At 39.5% G+C, this 13,363-nt stretch overlaps 1 protein-coding gene across 2 annotated transcripts in view; it reads left to right on the forward strand.

Annotated features, from left to right (window-relative positions):
* LOC100371309 (serine/threonine-protein phosphatase CPPED1-like) overlaps nucleotides 1-12,388 on the forward strand; it is a 36,083-nt gene extending 23,695 nt beyond the window's left edge. For both annotated transcript variants that reach the window (XM_085502608.1, XM_085502609.1), the window contains 2 exons: nucleotides 3,512-3,652; nucleotides 7,289-12,388. In XM_085502608.1, the coding sequence (XP_085358734.1) occupies nucleotides 3,512-3,652; nucleotides 7,289-7,497 (350 nt within the window). In that variant the 3' untranslated portion in view covers nucleotides 7,498-12,388. The remainder of the gene's footprint in view (nucleotides 1-3,511; nucleotides 3,653-7,288) is intronic.
* The last annotated feature ends 975 nt before the right edge of the window (nucleotides 12,389-13,363 follow it).

The following is a 13,363-nucleotide window of genomic DNA, read 5'->3' on the forward strand; positions in this document are numbered from 1 at the left end:
TCTGGAGACCTTGGAGGCAGAACGTACCAGCCTCCTAGACTAGGCGTCACCTGTACTGGTGGGCCACCGCACATCTACGTGCGACACCCCCTAGTGTCACCTGGCTCTCTTGGCCAAGGCCACTACTGTGCTACGAGACGCGGCCTTAGACGCACGTGTTTTCGCCGACAAGCTGAGTCGGGGGGGGGGGTATCTTCCCACCTCAGTGACGCAGACTGAACATCTTCCACCCTCTTTGTTCAGGGAATTGTACGTACAGTCTCGGAGCTTCGAATTGCAATGGACCAGAGGGTTCAGATCGAATACGCTAGCTAGTTGGCCCTGCCAAGGGCAAGCGAAGGGCACCCAAAGCACAGAAAACACAATGCCTTAGGGCATCGTTCGCTAGCCAGAGTCACCCAGAAGACAAGTGCTCATACCCTTACATTGGAGGGAAGAGTAGTGGCGTGTGCCCCCAGGACGTCTAAGCATGTTTGACGCTCACCTCTGCAACTGGGGGACAGGCATGTGTTCGGCGAGTGGCCAGGTCACAACTTAGTGACTACTTCAAGCCTTGGGGAACTCAGGAGAGAGCACCCCCCCTCGCAACTGCCGAACCCATGGCCACATATCCCTGTCATGCACAGATTGCGCCGGTGTAGCCCGGTTTGGAGACAGCGGGTGACTGATCCCTGGATCATTCCAGGTGATGATAGCCTGTTACGGGATATCGCTGAAATCTCCATTTCCCCCGTCAGTGTCCCCTGTTGGGCACTGCCAGGGGACTCCCGCAAAGCAGAAGCAATCAGACAGGAAGTAGCAGTTTGCTTGGAAAAGGTGCCATACACAGGGTATATCAGCCGGAACTAAGTCCAGGCTTCTACCCAAATGTGTTTGTAGTACCAAATCTACAAGTGGCGGGCGTCCAGTTCTGGACCTAGGCAGACTGAATCAGTACGTGCTCCTCGATCGGTTCCACATGGAGACACCATTTAGGGTTCTTCTCTCCATCCACTGTTTTGACTGGCTAGCCCCACTAGACTTATATGGGGCCTACATGCACATACCGATGCACCCAGTGAGTTGCCATCTCCTTCGAATCGCCAGCTGGGCCAAGTATTCGAGTTTCGGGTGCCCCCCCATGCGGGTTAGCATGATGTGGTGAAACAGGTAGTGCTGCTGCTTCACAAGATGTCGGTACACCTCAATCTGTACCCAGACTACTGGTTACCAACAACCCGGGCAAGGGGTTAATAGCCAGGCTAACACAAAATTTACTTCACCAGTTGGGCTCGTTAGTAAATCGACAAGTCCCACCTCGACCCAACACGCAGTTGTTGTCCCTGGGCATGGAATTTTGACACAGAGGTAAGCTTGGCTTAGCTATTTCAAGCGTGTTGCTTAGCGCTCGGCAGCCTAGCCAAATACCTAGTCTGTGTTCCCTCAGTGTTCCTCCGAGAACTAATGTGGATCATTGGAATGATGACGTCTTTTCGAAGGGCTGTTCCCCAGACCGCACTACGCAGCCGCCCGGTATAACGCTTGTTATATAGCCAAGCTCTCCTATGGGAACTAGGCGTTTTGATCTCAGACCAAGTGAAGGAAGCCCTGCCCTGGTGGTCGTCACTGGCCAACCTCGGGCAGAGGGGCCCCCTCGGACCCGCTCGCCGCAGGTATGACTCTGGTAACAGATGCCTCCCCCCAGGGTTGCGGAGCGCATCTATTGAACGAACAAGCCCAAGGATATGGCTCCCACATTAGTTACGGGACTACCATATCAACTGGCTCAAACTGAGAGCAGTGTACTTAGCACTACTACGCTTTCTACCCGTAGTTCGAGACCACAGAGTCCTGCTCCGCACAGGCAACGCAGCGGTGGTCTCCTTCAAGAAGGAGGGGGGGGGGGCATTCCCCATCGTTGTCAGTCCTAGTGGAGCAAATCCTCCTTTGGTGCCTGGAATACAATGTGGAACTAACCGCACACCACCTTCCAGGGGTAAGGAACAGTCTGGCGATGCCCTTTCAGGGCAGCTCTGTCTTCAGAACACTGAGTGGCTGATACCCCAGTGGGTAGCCTCCAGGCTGTTTCGGCTGTTGACGGTCCACGATTAGACCGGTTTGCCACACCCCGGAACACCAAGCTCCTGACGTACATAACACTCCTGCTGACTCCAGGAGCCAAGGACACGATCCTCACCTGATCGTCATCCCCCGGCTATCAAATTTTGTCTGCCCGGAGGGTCAGGAGGAATTGCTTCTCTGCCCGGTTCGAGCATGGAGTTGCCACCAAACCATACTAAGGATTTGGGACGGGGTGCCAGGCACATATCTTTGTGTTATGGCAGAATAGGCTTGCCTCCCCAACTTCCATAACAGGTGGTTTACTGCAACTGTATTAGAGGTCTATAATACTTGCAGAGACACCAAGTACGAGCGCATGAGGTCTGTGCGATTGCTAACTCATTAGTGCTAGCATCAGGCGCCCTCCCTCGAGCACACATGTAGGCAGGCTTCTGGAGAACGCAGAACGTCTTTATTAACTACCACCTAAGAGACACCGAATCCATTGAAAAGGGTCTCTCTAGGTTGGGTCCCGTCGTAGCGGGTCAGTCTTGGTTTGCTGACCCAGCCGAACGACCACTAGAGTCCCTGCACATGGGCAATAAGTCAGTCTTGGCATTTTATGCGGACAGATTTCTCTACCATCAGCACTCCCCTGGAAGCTCCCAGGTCCTGCTTTGCGGCCTATGCCCTCATGCAGAACTGTTTCGGTCTTTACTTCGAAAGCTTACTACCCCCCAGAATTGGGTTGGGGTCTAGCTTTCTCGGGCACACCGACCCATGTCACCGTAGCAGCATTTTGGCCTCTTGCTCTGGGGACAGCACATGCAAGGTAAGACACCACCCTTTTTTGGGTCTTAACTAGGGTGTTGAGAGATTATTGTAGAGTGTTTCATCCCGGACTAGGAAAAGACTTTTCATCACTTTTCTGTTTGCTCGGAAAACCCGCCACCTATTGACGTTTTGACTGACCGGAGTCTATGGTGGGTAATTGAACGTAGTGAATTTAGGAGAGGGTTCTCTGAACCTGCCTATTCACATAGTTCATACCCACCATAGACTACGGGTCCCCTCTAACCACCCCACTCTTTCCGTAGCATTGGTCTAGGTCCTCGATGCAGAGAGAAAGGAACCAGAGTGATTGTACAGCCATCTATGGCACTGCCATATCGTCTCGGTCACTTGGTTCGTGATGTAAGAGAAAGAGAATCTTGGGGTCATTTGGCTTTCCCTGACCTAGATTCTATCTCTCTGTCACCGACAGAATTGCTGATTAATGCCTACAGTTCAAAATAGTCATTTTGACTGACCAGAGTCTATGGGTGGGTATGAACTATGTGAATAGGAGGGTTCAGAGAAACCTTGCCTAAGTTTATTATATTGTATTGTGTGATGTCATATTTAAATAGTGTAGTATACTTGATTTAAGATTAGAGAAGTCTAAATATGTATGTATGTACTGTTTTACTAGATGCACAAACCTCAGGCTGTAAACATTTAGTGATATTCCAACACATTCCATGGTTTTTAAAAGATCCCAATGAAGAGAAAGAATATTTCAATATTGAGTTGAATCTACGATTGAGGATGCTGGATAAATTCCATAAAGCGGGTAAGAAGAATGCATTTGGTAATATGTAAATAGTAATATGGCTATATTCATATGGCTATATGCATTTGGTAACATGCATGTGGTAATATGCAAATAGTAATATGGCTATATTCATATGGCTATATGCATATGGTAACATGCAAATAGTAATATGGCTATATGCATATGGTAACATGCATGTGGTAACATGCAAATAGTAATATGGCTTTATGCATATGGTAACATGCATGTGATAATATGCAAATAGTATTATGGCTATATGCATATGGTAACATGCATGTGGTAATATGCAAATAGTGATATGGCTATATGCATATGGTATTGCATTTGGTAACATGCAAATAGTAATTAGGCTATATGCATATTGTAATATGCATATGGTAATATGCAAATAGTAATATGGCTATATGCATATGGTATTGCATGTGGTAACATGCAAATAGTACTATGGCTATATGCATATTGTAATATGCATGTGGTAATATGCAAACATTAATATGGCTATATGCATATGCTAACATGCATGTGGTAATATGCAAATAGTAATATGGCTATATGCATATGGTATTGCATGTGGTAACATGCAAATAGTACTATGGCTATATGCATATTGTAATATGCATGTGGTAATATGCAAATATGAATATGGCTACATGCATATGGTAATGCATGTGGTAACATGCAAATAGTAATATGGCTATATGCATATGGTAACATGCATGTGGTAATATGCAAATAGTAATATGGCTTTATGCATATGGTAACATGCATGTGATAATATGCAAATAGTATTATGGCTATATGCATATGGTAACATGCATGTGGTAATATGCAAATAGTGATATGGCTATATGCATATGGTATTGCATTTGGTAACATGCAAATAGTAATTAGGCTATATGCATATTGTAATATGCATGTGGTAATATGCAAATATGAATATGGCTACATGCATATGGTAATGCATGTGGTAACGTGCAAATAGTGATATGGCTATATGCATATGGTATTGCATTTGGTAACATGCAAATAGTAATTAGGCTATATGCATATTGTAATATGCATATGGTAATATGCAAATAGTAATATGGCTATATGCATATGGTATTGCATGTGGTAACATGCAAATAGTACTATGGCTATATGCATATTGTAATATGCATGTGGTAATATGCAAACATTAATATGGCTATATGCATATGCTAAAATGCATGTGGTAATATGCAAATAGTAATATGGCTATATGCATATGGTATTGCATGTGGTAACATGCAAATAGTACTATGGCTATATGCATATTGTAATATGCATGTGGTAATATGCAAATATGAATATGGCTACATGCATATGGTAATGCATGTGGTAACATGCAAATAGTAATATGGCTATATGCATATGGTAACATGCATGTGGTAATATGCAAATAGTAATATGGCTTTATGCATATGGTAACATGCATGTGATAATATGCAAATAGTATTATGGCTATATGCATATGGTAACATGCATGTGGTAATATGCAAATAGTGATATGGCTATATGCATATGGTATTGCATTTGGTAACATGCAAATAGTAATTAGGCTATATGCATATTGTAATATGCATGTGGTAATATGCAAATATGAATATGGCTACATGCATATGGTAATGCATGTGGTAACGTGCAAATAGTGATATGGCTATATGCATATGGTAACATGCATGTGGTAATATGCAAATAGTAATATGGCTATATGCATATGGTAACATGCATGTGATAATATGCAAATAGTGATATGGTTATATGCATATGGTATTGCATGTGGTAACATGCAAATAGTACTATGGCTATATGCATATTGTAATATGCATGTGGTTATATGCATATGGTAATGCATGTGGTAACATGCAAATAATAATATGACTTTCTGCATATGGTAACATGCATGTGATAATATGCAAATAGTGATATGGCTATATGCATATGGTATTGCATGTGGTAACATGCAAATAGTACTATGGCTATATGCATATTGTAATATGCATGTGGTAATATGCAAATATGAATATGGCTATATGCATATGGTATTGCATTTGGTAACATGCAAATAGTAATTAGGCTATATGCATATTGTAATATGCAAATATTAATATGGCTATATGCATATGGTAATGCATGTGGTAACATGCAAATAGTGATATGGCTATATGCATATGGTAACATGCATGTGGTAATATGCAAATAGTAATATGGCTATATGCATATGGTAACATGCATGTGATAATATGCAAATAGTGATATGGTTATATGCATATGGTATTGCATGTGGTAACATGCAAATAGTACTATGGCTATATGCATATTGTAATATGCATGTGGTAATATGCAAATATGAATATGGCTATATGCATATGGTAATGCATGTGGTAACATGCAAATAATAATATGACTTTCTGCATATGGTAACATGCATGTGATAATATGCAAATAGTGATATGGCTATATGCATATGGTATTGCATGTGGTAACATGCAAATAGTACTATGGCTATATGCATATTGTAATATGCATGTGGTAATATGCAAATATGAATATGGCTATATGCATATGGTATTGCATTTGGTAACATGCAAATAGTAATTAGGCTATATGCATATTGTAATATGCAAATATTGATATGGCTATATGCATATGGTAATGCATGTGGTAACATGCAAATAGTGATATGGCTATATGCATATGGTAACATGCATGTGATAATATGCAAATAGTGATATGGCTATATGCATATGGTATTGCATTTGGTAACATGCAAATAGTACTATGGCTATATGCATGTGGTAACATGCATGTGGTAACATGCAAATAGTACTATGGCTATATGCATATTGTAATATGCATGTGGTAATATGCAAATATGAATATGGCTATATGCATATGGTAATGCATGTGGTAACATGCAAATAATAATATGACTTTCTGCATATGGTAACATGCATATGATAATATGCAAATAGTGATATGGCTATATGCATATTGTAACATGCATGTGGTAATATGCAAATAGTAATATGGCTATATGCATATGGCAATGTATGTGGTATTGTGCATATTTGTTATGGTAATATTGTGGTATGTATGTGGAAGTATGGTAGCATGCATGTGGTAATATAAAAAAAAACACAAAGAAGATGGTGGACATTTTAGTAGGTGGCACTGTGGTGCATGCAAGCCATGTTATGCCCTTTGATAAGTGTTCCTATGGAATCATCTTTGGTGGAAGTACCCAAACAACACAACATGAATGGTGCCTAAATTCTTGTTTGTGTAATAGCCAGATAAAAAATAACACCATAGTATAACTGGATTGTGCTTTCATGAAGAGACTGTAGCATTGTATTGAAAGGTCCCTCTAAAAAGTCACAAGTGAATCTGATAGTCTGTAAGTGTGAAGATGTAATGTCTGACATTGCAGACATGTCACCATGTCAGATAGTATAAACATCACCATGCCCACAATTTGTCATAGTAAAATGCAGTTGTCAGTGTGATATGGTGTGTTGCTATATGTACTCTAGTAGCCATTAATTATTGTAGTTAATTAGTCAAAGAACATCTTTTAAACTTGACATAAAAATGTAAATTTTTTTTCAGGTGTGAAGACAATATTCTGTGGTCACTATCATCGTAATGCTGGTGGATTTTATCAAAATATGGAAGAAGTGGTGACTTCAGCAATGGGTTGTCCACTGGGTGATGATAAATCAGGTCTGCGTGTTGTCAGGGTTTTTGACAAAGAAATTAAACATCAGTATTATGCTATGAGTGAAATACCAAAGACGATTGATTTGCAACCAAGTTAAAAACAAAGTAATATTTAATTAAACTGTGGTGGCTCACAAATTGATTTTTGCATGGTCTAATTTTAGTATCACTGATAATTTCCAGTATCAAAAATAGTTTATTGTATAGTTTATTGTATAGGGTGATTTTAGTGACAGTGCCCTCAGTGTTTATATTCTCCAAGTATCCACTAAGTGCATTTAATCAATCTCTGCCAAAGGTGAATATTTGTTTGTTTCTAATATGTGTACTTCAACAGTTTGATAGCCAAAGAAAGACAAATGTCATTTAATGAAAAAAAAAAAGTTTATTTGGCTTAAGTTTGTTTTTTGTGCTTCAGTCAAATGTCATAATATGTAAGAACAGGTCTCCTTTTTTTTGTCTTTGGCAATGTTAACTTTTCTAATCACATATTTGCTGAATTTTTATTTCATTTCATGTTTTTGCATAAAATACTATGAATAATATGAAGTTATCATGAGAATACCACAAAGTATGCATTCAGGCAGTACTGTGCTTGTATTAACCCATGAATAGCAGAGGTTAACATGTACCAGTACTGCCTCAGAGAATACTTTGCGATATTCTCACGATAACCATATTATAATCCATTTTTACCTGCTAGTAGTAATAATTTACTGAGAGACAACCTGAAATGGCAATATTTGCATCCAGTGACTTGATTCTTTTTTTTACTGTCCAATGATAGCACTGAAGCAAACAATGAACAGTGTTCGAACCTGATGCACAATTTCCAAATAAGGAAGACATTCAAAAATGTTTATAAACATGTCCATACAGCATTCTATAGATGGATAAATTCTATTGTTTTTCATGTTAGATGTATAATAATATTGTGTATTTGAAAAAAATGCTTGATCTCATGGAATTGGATGTCACCTGGGGCAGTGACTGATTTTGAATGACACAATCAACCACCAATGACAATCCATAGATGTTTGGAGAATATCTCGACACATGCAACTAATTCACAATTCAATGTAGCTTCTTGAATTATATATTGAATTTGCATCACAAGTGTATCCATTTATATAATTTTATCACAGAATTATTAAATTGTAATGAGTTCTCGGGATATGACAAATTACTTTGTCTTGACGTAAAGCAATAATTTAGAGACATAGAGGATATCCAATGAGTGTAATATCAGATATATTAAACTGGTGTAATAATTTTCATATGTTCTGAGCATTTGTAAATTATTACACAAGTTTAATAAATATAATACTACACAGTAATGATATTACATGTGTGATAAATAAGATATAATAGGATATACAGTACTCATTCCGCCCAACCTCCCGCTTTTATCGCTTTTTTTCGACCGCTTATCGCTTAATTTCCGACCGCTCGCTGCTTTCCGACCGGAAACCGACCGCTTTTTTTCCGCTCGCTCGCGTTCGCTTTTGTTCGCTCGCTTTTGTTCGCTCGCTCGCTCCTGCTATGACTGGCTTCAGAAACACCGTCCGCTTGCCAACCGACCGCTGGAGTAACAATGATCGTACATTGTATGTATAAACTTAAGTTTTTATTCGTAATAAATTTACGTTTTAATGACGATTCAAAATACAACGCCTATTGCTTCTCTGAAGACGCCTTCAAATCACTTGACACATTGTAACGTTTGCTACGCAAGTCGAACTGTGACCTGTATTTACATATTTACGTCCTTGTGTGTGTAGTTCAAGCAGCTATATGACTGGTCAATCGCGATATTATTGAGTACTAGTATTTGTGTGTTGTGTGTGTGTGTGTGTGTGTGTGTGTTTCTGTGTGATTTTGACTAAATTTATTCCGAACGGCGCTTAAAATAATTTGACACTTTCTTATTTGCGAACGCAACTCACACTATGACTCTTACTCAATTTGCAAAAGTAATACGAATGCTGTAGTTCAGAAAATCTATTGGTTAACTTTTGCTCGTGTCTGGATGCGCAAAACAAAACTGCACATATAATTATCGCATAGCTGAATTTCTACAAATCAATTGGACTTAAACTACTAGTATAATGACTGTGACGATTAATCGCTTATCTGATTACATGCGACGACGAATTATTGGATTGGCAGCAGCCGGACGAAAAATGAAAGAGATCTCGGAACAGTTATTTTGTTGAGGAAAACAAAACAAACGCAGCTAGTGATACATTTTGAAAACAAAAATACAAAATAAACGCAATCAGAGGCGCCGACCACGCGCGTTGGAAATAAATAAAACATTTGTTTTAGTATGTTGTGACAGTCTCACCAAACTCTTTTACTCGCGCAATATAATTATGTTATTTCCCAAAGCACTTATATTTAATACATTGACGAAAAACACCGCAAGAAAAATGTAAATCAGGCTTATAATTACTAGTAACTCTACTCGAACGCAATGTTGATCACTGTAAAAGTGGATAAATTCGAACCGTCATCAAATTCAAAATTCAAGCGATCTCGTTGAATGTCAAAAATAAACTCGATGTTTAGAAAGACAAAAACAACAACATATTAGAGTGCAAAAAAGCTAGCAGCAAAGAACGAGAAGTGCATGTGGGAAAGCGATGAGTGAATTCGAGAAAAATTATGCTGATGTGAGAACAAGCCATATACCCGCGGAGTACTCGCTAAAACATCGAGAAAATGTGCCATTTCAAAGAGCACCCTTACAAATAATGTCTGCGATTGTGTGAACATGATAACGTGCAAACAAGGAACAGAGCTCGTGGTCCACCAAGGAAACTTAGCGTTGACACAGTTTTAGATGTATACGGCTGTTGAAAACAGAGACTCCTTCGATCTCATATAAGCAGGTTCACGTGGATGTATCATTTTCAACTTTTACCAACAACGCTATGATAATAAAGACATTGTGAAATTATTTTGTTTTTATGTAGAAAAATACAGTAATTTTACCAAGTAAAATCATATTTATTAAAATTATTGTTCATACATGAGTTGTCGAACACACTACATAGTTTGTAATTTCACCCAGCTCCTTTCAGTCACAATTCAAGACAAATAAAAGGCACAAATATAGATAATATAGCAAATTATTTTTTTCTGTAATATTCGTGTGTAATCAGTAATTATGAAAAAAATTATGGGTACATATGGAATACATTTCGTTATGAATTATTCTTAATATCAATTTCTAAATTATCTTGTCAAAATCAGTTTTTTTTTCAGGGTTTTTCCCCCAAAACGAAAGAATTTCATAATGTCGGGAACGAGAAGTTTTTTTTGTGTTATTATTATTTATTGGGAACGGAAAGTCTTTATCGTAGTGCTTCGCCTCGGTTGACAATGAGCTCTTCGGGTCGCTAAAACTGTGTATGTCCACCTCTGTTGGGGTGAACATTTGTATTATTATACTGAATAAATCTTAGAACAGAAATGGTGGCACTCAATCATGGCAATCTTCCAGGTCATCGTTAGAAAGATTATCGGAGGCAAATTTAATCTTGAAGGACTGCAGGAAATTGACCCTTAACGATTCATATTTATGAATTAATCGGGATTCAGGTACCATAGTGTTTGTAACAGAAAAAAAAAAAGGTTTTCGCGGGGGATTTTTCATGCAAACATTGTGAGTGGTTCCCCGACACAGATTCCTTTTTAACTTTCAATTTTTCTAAGACGCGGCAAACCCTGCTCATGACCGGAGACGTCGTCGAGATGCAGGTGCGATTCCTCTTAGCAACGCGTTCTATTTATTTCCAAAGCGTGTGGTCGGCGCCTTTGATTGCGTTTATTTTGTTTTTTTTATTCACGTAATCTATCACTGGCAGTGTTTGTTTTGTCGCGTCTCACAACTTAATGTCCTAGCTGACTTTGTTTTGGCTGTAAGTGAACTACGTACAGCTCATGAAAGTATTTCGCCCATAGTTCGCAAAAAACGGAATACCCTGCAAACTTTGAATCCTTTATTTTATAACGAGACATTGGGCGCAAAAATAAAAACCATACTTGTAATTCAACAAGTTTATGTAACGTGTTAGTCCGCTTGCCAGCCGCCTAGTTAAAAAACGCGATCTCCATTGATGTCGGCTTCGACAACTTCGGACAAGTAAGATGGGCGCTGGCCGACATTACATTTGCAAGTATTGTATTTGTTTGACAAATTGTACACTGCTGTCATTCTATAACAATCGATTGGTCGTTTTTTTTCACAGTCTTACTATTCCTGCAGATATTCTTCAATTGTTATAGGTGCCATAGATTTACATATCTACAACTTGACCCAAACCATGCGTGCATGACAACCGTCACCCTATACACGGTTACTCAATGAATACCATACTCTACAGTAGACATTTTTAGCTCTCCACCAAAAATTGAATGGTTTTATTTCATATTAGTTGTGTCTGTGTCAGTGTCGTATTTGATTTCACATGTTTGGTTCGATCTTGTTTATGGTGGACATTATTGCTACGCGTATGTATTATTACAAATTTTATATGGCCGTGTGATCCACCGTATTTTTTCAACGGTCGTTCTATAAATTTTTGATTGTATTTATTCTTATTTTAACATCATAAAAACAAAAATGACACACTTGTACATGAAACAGTAGGTAATGAACTGTAAATGCGGGCGGTTGCTCTGTCAGGCGAGCGAGCGAGCGAGAGAGCGAGCGAGAGAGCGAGCGATCGATTGCGCGAGCGGATACTTCCGGATTTGCGCGGTCGAAAAAAAAGCGGAAATTGCGCGGTCGAATTGAACAAAGCGAGCGAAAAAAAAAGCGATCGAAATCCGGAAGCGGGCGGGAGGCTGGGCGAAATGAGTACTGTAGATATTTTGCCAGCAGAAAAAAAACATCTGCTCATTTGCATACAGCAATGCACTTTCTTAACATGTCTTGTGATTAGTTTATCAGCTGCCATTAAACAAATAATTAATTTTGAATTGTATTGTTATACAGACACATTGGCAACATTTTTAATCTTCTATCAGTGGTCTTCCCAAATCTTTACAGAAAATTGACAAGCAGTAGTGGGCAGCTCAGTGGAGAAAACAAATTCTGTTGTCACTGTGAGGTTGGTACAATTAGAAACAGTGAAATCTTTAAATGTCATTTAAAAACGAAAACATATCTTGGTGATTATCTGAAACTATCAATATATTCAGATCGCTCATTTTAAACAGTTTTCAAAAAAAATAAATCGTTTAGTCATTAAATATTTCACCATTTCAAATTGTGTGTAAGGACCAAATCAGATTACATGTAGCTACTCAGAGGGTGCAGTATGAATAAATATTACATACCAGTCTTACTGCATGGCATACACTGTACAGCCCAGTAGGGCTACAAACCAGTCTTACTGCATGGAATACACTGTACAGCCCAGTAGGACTACAAACCAGTCTTACTGCATGACATACGCTGTACAGCCCAGTTGGGCTACAAACCTGTCTTACTGCATGGCATACACTGTACAGCCCAGTAGGACTACAGACCAGTCTTACTGCATGGCATACACTGTACAGCCCAGTAGGACTACAAATCAGTCTTACTGCATGGCATACAATGTACAGCCCAGTAGGACTACAAACCAGTCTTACTGCATGGCATACACTGTACAGCCCAGTAGTACTACAAACCAGTCTTACTGCATGGCATACTCTGTACAGCTCAGTTGGGCTACAAACCAGTCTTACTGCATGGCATACTCTGTACAGCCCAGTAGGACTACAAATCAGTCTTACTGCATGGCATACAATGTACAGCCCAGTAGGACTACAAACCAGTCTTACTGCATGGCATACACTGTACAGCCCAGTAGGGCTACAAACCTGTCTTACTGCATGGCATACACTGTACTGCCCAGTAGGACTACAAACCAGTCTTACTGCATGGAATACACTGTACAGCCCAGTAGG

This window comes from Saccoglossus kowalevskii, chromosome 8 (assembly GCF_978046115.1).
Source record: "Saccoglossus kowalevskii chromosome 8, keSacKowa6.1, whole genome shotgun sequence".
NCBI lineage: Eukaryota > Metazoa > Hemichordata > Enteropneusta > Harrimaniidae > Saccoglossus > Saccoglossus kowalevskii.